This window comes from Mirounga leonina, unplaced genomic scaffold, assembly GCF_011800145.1.
Source record: "Mirounga leonina isolate KUSES-001 unplaced genomic scaffold, KU_Mleo_1.0 Mir_93, whole genome shotgun sequence".
Lineage (NCBI taxonomy): Eukaryota > Metazoa > Chordata > Mammalia > Carnivora > Phocidae > Mirounga > Mirounga leonina.
The window spans coordinates 24,693,447-24,707,146 of NW_023270854.1; the positions used below are offsets into that span (position 1 = coordinate 24,693,447).

General features: G+C 49.0%; 1 protein-coding gene across 3 annotated transcripts in view; it reads left to right on the plus strand.

Moving 5' to 3' along the window:
* DYM (dymeclin) overlaps nt 1-11,291 on the plus strand; it is a 352,836-nt gene extending 341,545 nt beyond the window's left edge. For all 3 annotated transcript variants that reach the window (XM_034995704.1, XM_034995702.1, XM_034995703.1), the window contains one exon: nt 8,910-11,291. In XM_034995704.1, the coding sequence (XP_034851595.1) occupies nt 8,910-9,059 (150 nt within the window). In that variant the 3' untranslated portion in view covers nt 9,060-11,291. The remainder of the gene's footprint in view (nt 1-8,909) is intronic.
* Nucleotides 11,292-13,700: the final 2,409 nt, after the last annotated feature.

Genomic DNA, 13,700 nt, shown 5'->3' on the forward strand with positions numbered 1-13,700 from the left:
GAGTTCACCCCAGTCTGAACTGGGGTGTGCCAGTGAAGCCACCTGCCTGCCCTTGTCCCCACATCCCCATGTCCTCTACATGTCATCCACATGTAACTCCTCATGCATGGACATTCAAACTCAACAAGGATCCTTGTTTTGCTAGAATTTGTCTAAACATGATTCAGAATCTTTCTCCAAATCTGTATCTCTCTCTCACTCCCCTAGTTCACATATTATTCTGAAAAAAGAATAGTGTAAAGAAAGATTATCACTGATACAGTACTTAGGACATAAGTGTTAATTTGAGGGCATCTGGCCTTATCGTGACCTTGACAAGAGTAAACAGTAAAAGACTGATTAAAACTGGAACTTGTCTCTGTTAACATATTATGCATCTCTAGTCCGTGACTATAACTTATATGCAAAGAGTTCATCATTTTCCATAATTAGATATATTTTGAAATATAAAATATGGCATTGACCATATTTGAACACTGAACATATTTTAGTGAACATTGAACATATTTAATGTTTAATGAACATTGAACATATTTTAATTTTAATGTTGATTTAATGTATGTCAACATTATCCATTATCCGTGAGCTGGATTTTTCTACCAGCAAGAATCCGACGTGGTAGAATGGTGGTAGGCAAGGAGCATGGCAATTTGAGAAGTAAATGAATCTATTAGATTTGAAGTATTGCCCCCCAAATCCCAGTAAGTCAGCTCATTTGCTTCTCAAAGCAACATGGGCTTACTTTGGCTCACTCAGTTTAGGCAGTTATTGCACTAACTCACCTAGTGTGCAGGACTCCATTTCCCAAACTCTTCCCCTGTGCCTCACCGCCAAAGAACTCTGGGGTTTTGTTTGTTTGTTTGTTTTTAAGATTTTATTTATTTATTTGACAGAGAGACACACAGTGAAAGGGAACACAAGCAGGGGGAGTGGGAGAGGGAGAAGCAGGCTTCCCGCAGAGCAGGGAGCCCGATGCGGGGCTCGATCCCAGGGCCTGGGATCATGACCTGAGGCGAAGGCAGATGCTTAACGACTGAGCTACCCAGGCGCCCCAAGAACTCTGGGTCTTTCTACAAACAACAATTTTTACATACTTGTTCATTTATTCAGCAAACTGTTCTTAAATCCCTGGCAATATTCTAAGCACTGGGGGACACATCAGTGGAAAAATTAAAATCCCTGCCCTCCGGGAGCTTATACTCTACTTAGAATTTTATCTAATAGTAGTAGATTTATTTTCTGGGATCGCACTCTTCTGGTCAGATAGCTGGGTCCTATACAAACTGATGAGCCCCTACCGAAGGACAGGCAAGTCCTGCCACCAGCCCAGCCATGGGCCTGCTTTCAACAAAAAAAGTTCTGCCAGTAAATGCTCCACTTTGGCCCTTCATCTCCCACCCTAGAACCAAGCCGTCCTCCTCCTCCCAGCCTCCTGAATTGGAATTGATTGGCCTCCAAAACAGGTGCTTCGACTCAATAAGGCAGGTCAGTCTAGAGGAGTTTACACATTTAGCAACCTGGACTGTTGCCTCGGAGCTAATGACTTTTAAATTACAAGTATCAGTTCCCAGCCTCTTCTCTCACCAAATGAACGAACTCATCATCCCAGCCCTGGAGGCCCGCCTCCCTGTCTCCACCGTCCGTCTTCCCTGTGCCCTAGCCCCACACTACTTGCCAGGCCCCAGGGTGTGCTCTGGGCTTCTGGGAGTCTCTCCACATGCAGGGCCAGCCCCCCTTCCTGTCCCCAGCCCTGTCCCTACAGGTTAGAACCCACCTGTCAGGGCTTTTCTCCAGCTTCCCGTGCGGCAGGAGGGCCTACCTGTCGTCCTTCCTTCTCCTTTGTGCCACCCCACCAGCCCTCAGAAAAGAGAGACAAATTTAAAACTAAAGACCTCCTTACTGTGATTCCCCTTAACCTGGGGTCTGTAACAGAAGGGTCTAACCAGGGAAATTTGCTCAGGTTTCACACTCAAGTGGGTTTCAGATTCTGGCTGATGGTGTGATGGTAAATTTAGGGAGAGCTCATCACAGGTGTGGGTGTAACCTACTCTCTCTATTTTTTCCTAAAAATTTTTTGACCACCAGTTACAGAAGCTGTTAGTGTCGCTTGCAGAACTCAGGGGACAAGCCATTGTCCTGAGCAAGAGGTGGTTGGTCACCCAGCCCGAGCTTCCAGGATAGGTGCCTGCTCACCTGTAACCCTCTTCTTAGGTGCTAACTTGCTTGCTAGAGAGGCCCCCACTCCTGGCCAGCTGCAGTGCTCTCAGATCTGCCGTGTAGTGTGACTCTCTGCTGAGCCACCCTCATGGTGGGCTTCGTCATTTTAGCTTCATATCTCATAATTTCTAACTTTTAATAAGTAGCCCTTTCTAATTTTCTGTGTTTTGAATTTAGCTTTTCATCAATTTTAAAACTGGCATAAACTGGAACTCCCCCTTCAGCGTCTCTGTCTTTCATAGACCAGAGCCTGTCTTCTTTTTCTCAGTTAAGTAATGACGTTTGATCCATTTGTAACTCATTCCCTTACACATGGAAGAGACTGCAGTCCGGGCTTGTACAGACGGTAATGTAGCTGAATATAGATGCTTCCTGATTTGTCTATTCCTATTTCTCCTGGAGTTTGCTGTCGAAGCCCACCTAACATCTTCCGATCCTGGGATTAGCCAGATGGACCAGGGAGGGAGCCCTCCCAGGGCGCTGTCCTTCCATCTTGTGCCACGCTCCCCTCTGTTCTTATTCCTACCAAATTATACCCCCTGGTAGAGAAACACCAGCTCTTCGTCTTTCCCCCCTCTCCAGCCCCAAGCACAGCGCCTCGGATGCAGCAGGTGCTTATCGGGCTTTACTTGAAGGGCCCATCACTGAAGGACGTGGTGTTGCTCAGCCGTAGCAGGTGAGGGAAAGAAGGGGAGGGGAGCTGGAGCATCCTCCCCAAATGTACCCCCAGATAAAACCATTGTATGTGAATTCTTTTACCTTGCCGTCTTACAGCAACGATCTTGAAACCGGTTTACTTTTCATCTACACGGAACCTGCCTACCACCAACACTGTGTGCACCCCTGACAGGAACCCCCCCACCCCCTCCTAACCCGCACCCTCTGCTGGTGGCGACAGGCGCCTCGCCCCCAACCATCACCCTTCACAACTCCCTTCAGAGGCTGAATGTGGGCTTTTAAAGAATTCTTGCTAATGGGCTGTTGAGCTATTTGATTTTACACTGCACTACATTTCTGGAGCCATGCCAGGTGCTTGCTAGAGTTTCTGGTGCTATCTCTGTCATCTTTAGGTGGAAGGGGGAAAGCTCCATTGAACTTTCGTGGTCATAAAAATTATTGCATTTGAGCCCTACATCTGCTCACTGAACTTCCTGTGGGTTTTCACCAAATCACATGACCGACAGCAGAAAGGCTTTTGGTCTAAAGTTTTTGGTCTGCTGCTTATACCCGAGTCTCAATCACCAAGTCAGACCTTTGCTTTGTCTCTGGGCTGGGCGTCCGGATGTCCCACTGTGGTGGGTTGATTCACTGGAGCTGATAAAAACTTTCCAGCCAAACTTGAGAGTCTAGCATTACCTCTGGCTCCAAAAATCAAAACAACCGTATTGTTGTAAGTAGCTTTGGATTGAGACCAAGCTCTGAGCTTGAGAGATGGGCTTTTTCTCCTTACTGAGCTGAGTCACAGGACAGCTGTCTCAGAAAGAAAGGGGCAAAAGCCTGGGCCCAAGGTGACCAGTACCCTGCCTTCTGCTAGCCTGTTCCAGAGAGTTCTTGCCATAACTATCAAGTCAAAGCCCTCACGTCCCCAGGGCCTCTCCTGTGCTTTCCCAGAGCTTTTGTGGTCCTCAAGCACATCCACCCGACAGCCCCTGGCTAGAGCCCAGAGGGGGCCTGAGAACTCCGGAGAGGAGTTGTGGTTAGAGGGCATGTGGACGGATGTCGGAGCTGGGAAGGTCTGGGAGGGCCCAGGCGGCCCAGTCAGAATGAAGACACTCAAGTGAGGAAATTGGACTTCCCTCGGCCATCACAGGATGGCATTATTGTTCTCCACAGGCTTGAAAAGGAACATAAAGGAAAGAGTGACTTTTTCTAGGTTGTTGATCTGACATTCAGACTATGACATTTCTTGGACTGAATCCTGACAAAATGTGTCCCCAGTGTCGTTAGTGCTAAATAAAACCTTTTGTCTTTCTTTTCCTTAGCTCTCAAGACTTCTAAGACCTATTAGAGGAGCACATATTTTTAAGAATGTCTATTTAAATCTCTAACCGTGTTGGCTCTCTCTAGTGAGACTGACAGGTAAATTTGAGAAGGGGGCAAATTCACTACAGCTTGAGCCCAGCTTATTCTACGAAGGCGCATTCACATTCAGTCAGGTTGAGTGAAGAGTGTTTCCAAAACTCTTTGATAATTACTTATTTTGCCCTTTTAAAATGGATCTTAAAAACAACTCATTGCAGGAAAAAGGAAGCTCTTTACCTTGTGCTTTCACAATGTGTGTAGCCAGTTTTCGAGAACATGCTCTTCTTTTTCCTGCTATTTATGGTTTATCCTCTGGACTGAACCTTTTAAGTGTCGGTGAAAAGTTCTGAGCAAAGAACCCAAGAAATACTACCTCTGTGCTCACTTGTTCCTTTGAGGAGAGGGGAGCTGGGGCGTGTGTGTGTGTGTGTGTGTGTGTGTGTGTGTGTGGCGTCCACAGTGTTCAGCTTAGAAGTGCATTCATGCCGCTCTGTCTGGTCTTGCTCTTTTGCTTCCACCGTGTCCAGTGGCCCCCGCTCCAGCAATGTGAAGTCGGCATCCAGAGTGTGGCAGGGCCTTCACAAGCCAGCACAGGCAGGGGCCACGGCTGGACCTCCACGCGGTTAGCTGCAAGCTCTCGGGCTGCAGGGCAGCTCAGCCACAGCCTTGTGCTTGTCTCGGTTTTAAGCAGTTGGGAGGCTTCGACTTTAAAACCATCTCTTGTCAACCCACAGGACAGCTCAGGACCTTTCGACGTTTACCCTCTCCTCGAGACTGCCACCAGCTCATTTGATTTGTCACAACCCTGTGAAGGAGACAGGATGGTTAAATTCAAAATCTCAGAGTAAACTTTATGTTTTAAGAGCCCAGATGAGGATATGAGCCTTGTCCCAAGTCACCCAGCTCCCAAGGCCTGGACTTTCAGCTCTTAAATGCTAGGATTGTGTGTCACTCAGCTCGATTTTTAGTCCTGGGCTCATGACATGATAGGCTTTCGGTAAATACTTGCTGAATGACTGAATTAGTGGAAAAAGATGGGGCTAAAACTCAATTATCTGCTTGCCTTTCAAGTGCTTTTTCTAGTTTGTTCAAGGATTAAATGAGTGACTAAATATAAAGTGTTTGAACTTGCCTGCCACATAATAGGTGATCAGTTCTGTTAGCTACTGTTATATACTATATAGTGGATGGTCTTGCCACGCTGGGTATCATCCTTTGTTGAGAGTCTGTTGACTACATTTACTACCAGAGTGAGAGATGGGTTGTTGTTTTGACATAAACTTGAGCCACAATGAAAACAAGGCATTTTCAGCTCTGTTTGATCAGGTGCTGGGAAGGATAGTCATGGGGATGCTGGGGGTGCTTTTCCTAGATCTGCCCATGCACGATCAAAGGGCAGGCTCGGACTCATTACTCTCACTGAACAGTCATCAGAATTTCCCCAAAATCATAAGGGCAGGAAAACTTAGCGCTAGCCATTGAGCAACTCTAGCCTAAGCGTCTTTAATTAAGTTGGAAGGAGTTCTTATACAAGCCGTCGGTTTTCTGGTTCTCCTTCCCATTCCACCCTCAGAGAGGCAGAGAGCAGCCTGGTGCAGATTGTCTGACACCCTTTCCTAAGGCCTTCATAGGAAACCCCCAAATACATCACTGGATGGAGAAAAGGTTGCACATCTTTTAGTCATTTCTACCTCTAACAACAAGTGCATCATATTGGCGACATTACCACTTAGAAATGTAGGATGTTGTTATTCTAGCTGAAAGAGGCAATGTGGGGGCTCTGACCTTTTCGGGCCACCACTCTATCCCCTCTCCTCCCCGCCCCCCAGCCCCTCACTTCTCTCTGGGTCAGTGGGAGAAGTTTTCTCAAGATTGAGGCCATTCTAAGAACTAGGATTTTCATCCTTGTTATTAGAGGGTAAATTTCTTGTTCAGACCCAGTCCCTCATTCTTGATGATGACATCTCTGTGGCTTGGTTGTTTTTTAAGGACCAGTAGTGAGCCGGGTTCTGTGCCCTGCGGCGAGAGAACAGCGCTGTCCCTGAAGGGCCCCGTGCAGCCTAGGAGAGTTGAACCGAAGGACAAAGGACTAGGGTGGCCACAACTCTGTCACTTTTTCAAGCTGACTTTCCCACCCAGTCAGACCTACACTTTAACCCCAACTCCACCCCACAGGCTGTGTGACCTAGAACCGGCTTGGCCTCTCCAGGCCCTGCTTCACCTTCCATTAGCGGGGTTGGCCGTATCAGCCTCAGCCGGACCTTGGGGTGACTGGCCACAGCGTGGTGCCCGGGCGTGCTCAGCTGCCGGGAGCTACCAGCCGCACCCTGTTGATACAAACGCAGGTTTCTCGTGGGAAAGCGTATCATGGTGTTGCAGCCTGTAAGACAGCACAGCTGATTCCATGACAGAGATTTACTGCCACCTCCAAGAACTCTGTTCCCTCAGCCCTGAGAAGCCCAGGCCAGGCCGGAAGCAGCCCGGGGGGGGGGGGGGGGCACCTGAATCCCAGGCACGGCAGGACGTGCTGGCAGCCGCCGTCTCCCTGAGCTGGCCAAACCGTGTCCCCCAGAAGGCCCGGGACAGGCCGCCGGGAGGAGTCGCCCTCTGAATGGCAGGCACTGCTGCTGCCGTCCGCACCCTCGGACATTGGCAGCCTACAACCAAGGACAACAAAGTACGGATTCGAAACGCTCGTCGTCCGAAAAGGCGGAGGTTTTCATTAAGCCGGAGGCCTTCTGCATGGGCCTCTGAAGTGTGGGGTACATCGAGTGTGAGGGAGGATGTGGGAGGATGTGGGAGGAGGTAATGCAGGAGTTCGGGCCGCTTATAAATCCCATTTGTGTATATTCTATGTCTACGTAATGCCTTTGGAGCCGTGGAAGAGAGTTGGTTTTCATTAAAGCTGTAACAGAGGGGGCCGCATCCTTGACCAGAGTAACTCTCTTTCAGGAATTCCTATACACATTTTCAGGATTTAACTCAAAACTCACCTTGTCAGGGGCATCTCCTGCTTACTCTGCCTTTCTCTCATCTGTCTGGAACTCTGTGGATCCAACACTTAGGTGTCGAGGCTCAATTATTGTAAAATGCTGTTTTAAAATTCCTACAAGGGGCGCCTGGGTGGCTAAGTCGGTTAAGCGGTCAACTCTTGATTTTGGCTCAGGTGATGATTTCGGGGTCCTGGGATTGAGCCCGTGTCGGGCTCCACGATCAGTGGGGAGCCTGCTTGAGGAATTGCTCTCTCCCTCTGCCCCTCCCCCCACTCACACATTCTCTGTCTCTCTGTAAAATAAATAAATCTTTAAAAGTAAAAATAAAATTCCTACAACTTTGTGTAGATGGGTGGATGAGTGGGTGGCTTTCCTGCCCACCCCCCTCTTTCCTCTTCGTTTAGGCCTGCTGGCCTCTCTCCTGGTCCAGGCCTGTCCCCACCCCTACTATGTGCCCTCTGTTCTCCACACTGTGACGGGAGGGGTCACTGCGCAGAGCCATTCTCACCAAGCCCCCTTCTCAGACCCTTCAAAGGCTTCCAGGACCTTAGCGCGGAGGCCAGGGCTCCTCATGCGGCTCCTGTGTCCCTCCTTGCTCCTGGGGCTGGGCCCTGCTTGCTGGTGCTTCCCCCTGCCCGCCTTGCACCTCCAGCACCTCCTCTGCCCTCCAGCCTGCTGTGCCCCTGCCTCACACCGGCCTTGTGTCCACCTGGTCCGGCAGGAGCGGCGCCCTTCCCTCTTCACCTGGCTGCCCGTCCCCCCCCACACACACACACACCTCCACCGCCTCCCTCAGGGCCCTGGAGCCTCCGGTCTTTCTCACTAATCTGTTCTCATTGTTCAGTTGCTGCTGCTGCCCCCCCACCCCGGCCCCAGCACCCCTTCTTCGAGGGCAGGCCCGCCTGTGGCCATGGCCCCCTGCAGCGCTAGGCCGTCCAGTGAACAGAAGACTGTGAACGAGACAATATACATAAAGCAGTGGCTGTCGCCTGGCACAGCGTTGGTCCTCGGTACATGGTTGGTTGTTTCATTCGTCCACATAGTCATCAGATTATTTCAGTGCTTGCTTATCAGCCGGGCCGCAGAGCGCAGGCCCGGTCGCCTGGCTACGTTCACAGAGCCAGACTGCAGCTTTAACTGAGCCCCGGCGAGGAGTCACCCCGGCCTCCCTCCACAAGGCCACAGCCCTCGCCACGGCCCCGAGGAGGCGGCCCCGGCACCCGCCCGGCCTTCCATGAGGGCCGCCTGCCTGCCCCCGTGGGTCCAGGCTGAGGAGTTGTGAGGGAAAGCGCTCATCTCCGAGGAGACTCAGCCCTGAAAACAAAGTCTCAGGAAGAGCCAGCCCTCGGCTGGGCCAGTAGGTAGTCTTTCCGCAAGCCCTCCGTCTGTCACCTATGCAGGGCCCGCCCGTTTCCACTCTGACACTTGTCCTCCTGCCCCCCCCGTTCGGGTCCCTGCTCCGCTCAGCAGACCGACATCAGCAGACAGCTACTGACGGGCTTACTCGTCTTTCCTCCACATACTTCACGTTTTCTCAGGAGTCTTTTGCAAACTGGCCGGTAAAGCCCCAGACCTCTCAGGCCCGGTGACCAGTGAGGGAGGTGGGCTCCCTGCACACCTCAGCACTGCTTTTGCATGGAACTGCGAGATTATAAAATCGTCTTGTTTTTGTTGCAGAAATTTCCAGAATTGAAATTCAAATATGTGGAAGAGGAGCAGCCCGAGGAGTTTTTTATCCCCTATGTGTGGTCTCTGGTCTACAACTCAGCAGTAGGCCTCTACTGGAACCCACAGGACATCCAGCTCTTCACGATGGATTCCGACTGAGGGCAGGACACCGTCTCCCACCCTCATCTCCCTCCCGCCGAGCAGCCCTTCAAGTTACTTTCTTCCGGGGGAACAGAAGTAGACAGATTGCCTGATGTATCTTCTAGCAAAGGGGATCACACAGGCGTGCTTCCCTTACACGCTTGGATTTGGAGAATTGGTGCCAGTTGGCAGTAGATCACTCAGCTTAGATTGTAGTGCAAAAAAGGGGGGCGGGGGGCACACGACAATAATAAATGTAAAAACCTGCTATTCCACATGCAGTTTTATTTCTAAACCAAAAATCTAGAGCTTTTCCAGGAACCCGATGCCTTAGGCATATAACACTTTACCAGTACATACTATTTTTTTTCTTTGCATGTTCAAGATTTTTGTTTTGGTCCTGTGTATGTGTGTGTGTGTGTGTGTTTTCAACATAGAGAAATATCTGAAAAGATGATGAGACAGGAATTAGTAAGGAAATGAAGTCATATGTATGAGGGGTTGCCTTCCAGAGGGCCCATGATTTAATAAACACTATGCCCGGGCCGTTGGATATAAGCCTTTAGATCAGATCCTCTGCATCTTTCAAAGAAAGAAGTGGCTCCTTCTCATGAAGCTCAGATTAGCTTTTCTGTGGATTTGGCCTCTGAGCTGTAGCTGAATTAAATTGGAGTCTAGCACAAATTAAGTTAATCTACTCTGTATTAATCACTGGGAAAAGAAAAGCTTCATTTTGAAAGCAATCTTTTTTCTTCAACCAGACTAATAGGAGAAAAGGAGACCAATTTGATTAATACAGTATTCCACATGAGATGAAAAACATGTTTTTCTCTTCATTTCTGATTTTGTTTAAACTCTTTTGGACCCTGAGCTAGAGGAAGAAGCTTCTCTGAGGGAAACCTTCGCCGGGCTGCCCTGAGCAGAGCATGCCTTCTGGAGCCGCGGGTACTGAAGGCAGAGTGGGCTGGTCCTTTGGAGGCCGGGTCTGAGTCCATGACCACCCTCTCACAGCCTGGATGGAGCCTCGTTTCATTCTCAAAGACACAAAAAGTATTTGCTTTTCTGCGTAGAAAGCACGTAATCTCAAATGAGACTGAGCACCCCGTGTCAGTCAGCTGTTGCCTAATCTCTATCGGGAACTAGTTCTCTCCTCTCCCTGTGTCCCTGGGCTGGAGGCCGGAGTCATTTTGGTCCATCACAATCTCAGAGGGTCTGGGAGGAGCTATGTCCAGTCACAGCAAGCTCTGGAAAGGTCAAAAACACGCCAGCACGTCAGTGCACATCTGTGTGGCTTCCGCCCGTGAAAAGCCTGGGCTGCTCCATCTCTTCAGTGGGCTTTTGAGGCTAGCCAGACAATTTCCTCATCCTCACCAGGATACTCCCCGGGGCAGGCTGGCTGGCTGATGGACAAAGGGCCATTGCTGGCGGCTGGACCTAGGAGGCAAGGGCAGGTTGCCTGCGGCCTCCTCGGGCCTTGCTCTGTTCAGGCCTCTTCCTGTCTCCACAAATGGCTGGGGACTCTCCTGTATCTCACTTAAGATCACCCGGACAGGGCCTCAGACCGGCAGATGAGGCGTGTTAACAGCTCCTGCTTAGTCGAGCCCAGGGGGAGAGGCGGGTTTGAAGGTGGATGGGTCAATCCTCACAGTCTGAATGATGATCATTTTAGGTGGCAATTATTTTATGTTCCCCACATGGGGAAATGATAGACAGCTTGAATTTGCTTCCAAAGCATTTTGACTTGCTTCCTTTCCTTTAAACCAAAACACAATGTTAAAAGGGTCGCGTGCAGCACCTGAACCTCTGTTCGGACCGTGGATCTGTCCTTGGAGGCTGAGGACTGGGCAGTGCCATGGGATAATCACTAGGCTGCAGGCCTATCGGTTCTCGGGTCCCCCAAAAGGAGGAAATAGGGTGCCCCAAAAGTCAGTCAGAGAGGGCCAACAACCAAGGAGCCCTTGACTGAGGGGAATCCCACAGTTCCCTCCCCAGGCCACCTGGCTCACCAAGGTGCCTCCAAAGCCCCATTCTCCAGCATGCTCCTCTCCCCCACCCGCTTTTAATGAACCAAACAGCGGAAGTGCTTACTGGCCTAAAAGCTGAAGCCAGGGCTACCGCCTCAGGCAGCACGTGGGCCCACGCTCCCAGACACCACTGCGTCACTGCCTCAGCTCTGGAGACCCACCAGGAGTCTTCTGATTTTTGTGAAAGATCTATTACATGACAATAAATTTAACTGATAAACTTGAATTACGCTTGCATTAATTTGCTTAGAAATTGTTTTCCACAAAGTAAAAATGTGTAGAATGAGGCAGTACAGGGCCATCTTGTGTTTGGATGGAAGTTAACATCTGATTCTTACCCAAGATACAAAACTGTTACTGCACTGTATCATCAACAAATGGCTCTGCCACAATTATTTGTTTTTGAAAGCATGGGCCCCTTTCAGTCTCACCTTTCCTATCAAGAGTTCAAGGCACTGTGCAAAAAGCTTCAGAATGGTAACTCTGGTTCCCACGGTCCCCCCCGTTGAGGCTGGTGCCATAGATCTATGAACAAGAGCCCTGGCATCACACGGTGGTCATCATTCAACAGTGCAGACAGAAGCAGGGCTATGGAGGAGCTCAAGGACAGAGACCGAGAAGGGAAAGACAGAAGGTCCCTGAGGTGAAGCATAGAAAGTACACCGCTCCAGAAGGAAATCACAGGAGCTGGAAACATGCAAGATGGGGAGAGGGAAGAACATAGGACCAGCATCAATCAGAACACTTAGCAACTTCTTCAAGCTTACTAAGGTAAAGAGAAATGTTCAGTGTGGGGTTGGGGGGGGGTGCTTCTAGGGCTAGGATCTCTTAATATTCTTTAGGCAACATACTGTCCTTTAGCTCCTGGGGAGCCAGTGTTTTGCCTTAGGCATTAAATCTTTCTGCATAACTGAGTCATTCTGCGCTCATTTCCAGAGCCATAAATTAGAGTTGTGGTACTTGCTGATACTTTATAGGCTTGAGTTTGCAAGGTCAACCCTTTGGGTCTCTTAATTCCCTCCTAGGCACTATGCCTGCAGTTTCAGGAGCTGCCATTTGATATTCGGGACTGATCCTTGGGCTTTCTGACGCCAAATTCAGGGTTATTCCAGTGTCCTACGTTGCCTCCAAAAGTCAAGGAGGTCAGGGTTTCTATTCTCTGATGAAGAGCCAAGCTTCCTATGAATATGAGAAGCTGAAGAATGGATTATAGCACACAATTCACAGTACCTAATGCATTTTTATTTTTTAAGAACTTTACTAAAGCATAAAATGTAATCTCATTAGAGTATATCCATTTGGGGTTCTCCACACAAAGCAAGGGAGATTCATCAGGAACTGCCCGCCCCTCCCCCACCCCACCCCCTTGGTCAGGTCATACATGGCAACCACTACTCTCCTGACTTTACAAGGTGATTGAAAGTGCCAGCTACTCAGGCAACAGCCTCTGGAATAGCAAAGACCCCCAGAAAAAAAGCAGTCTTCTACAACTAACCAGATACTACGTCACCATCCTGTGGGCTCTGGAATGCCTTCAAGCAAAATTTTAAAATATTTTGGCCAGATTTCCGAGTTCTTTGCTGGAGGGTTGGTTTAGATTACTTAGTCCTCCATTCTGATCAGTAGGCTATCCTTTGTGGATGCTGTGGCCCAGCTTCCAAATCAATCCCTTCTAATCCCTGAATGTGAATTGAGGTGAAACCAAATTACTAATGCGTCCAGGTACCTAGCAAATGTATATTCTCTCTGGAGGAAGTGAACTGTTATGGACTGAATGTGTTCCCCCAAAATTAATGTAATGATCCCTAACTTCCAATGTGATGGTATTAGGAGGAGGGGCCTTTGGGAGGTCATTAGGTTTAGGTGCTCATGATGATGGAGCCACCATGATGGGATTAGTGCCCTTATAAAAAGAGACACGAGAGTGATCTCTCGTCCTCTCCACCATGTGAAGACCTAGCAAGAAGACCACCATCGATGAACCAGGAAGAAAACTTACAGTGTTACGATCAGAAATATCCATGGGGTACCCATATAAATCCTATATTTCTGATTGTAACACTAAAAAAAAAAATCCCATTTAATATTAGACTTTGATAGGTCAAGAATGCATGTTGTAAAAAATACTAGTAAAAGAGTATGTAACTTTGAAGCTAACTGGAGAGGATGGAATAACCAATTCGGTGGCAGGTTGAAGATAAGGGGATAAGAAAGAGAAGAAAAACAGAACCAGTGGGACAAATAGAAAGCAAGTTGCAAGATATATGTGATAAATCCATTATTACATTAAATGTAAACGAGTTAATGCTCCATTGTTGACAAAGATTGTCAAACTAGCTTTAAAAACAACAATCATGGGATGCCTGGGTGGCTCAGTCGTTTAATCGTCTGCCTTTGGCTCAGGTCATGATCCCAGGATCCTGGGATCAAGTCCTGAATCAGGATCCTTGCTTAGCAGGGAGCCTGCTTCTCCCTCTACCTGCCGCTCCCCCCCTGCTTGTGGGCTCACTCGCCCTCTCTGACAAGTTCTTTAAAAAACCCACGTACACAACAATCAGAGGCACCTGGCTGGCTCAGTTGGTAGAGCATGCAACTCTTGATCTAAGGGTCTTGAGTTCAAGCCCCATGTGTGGCA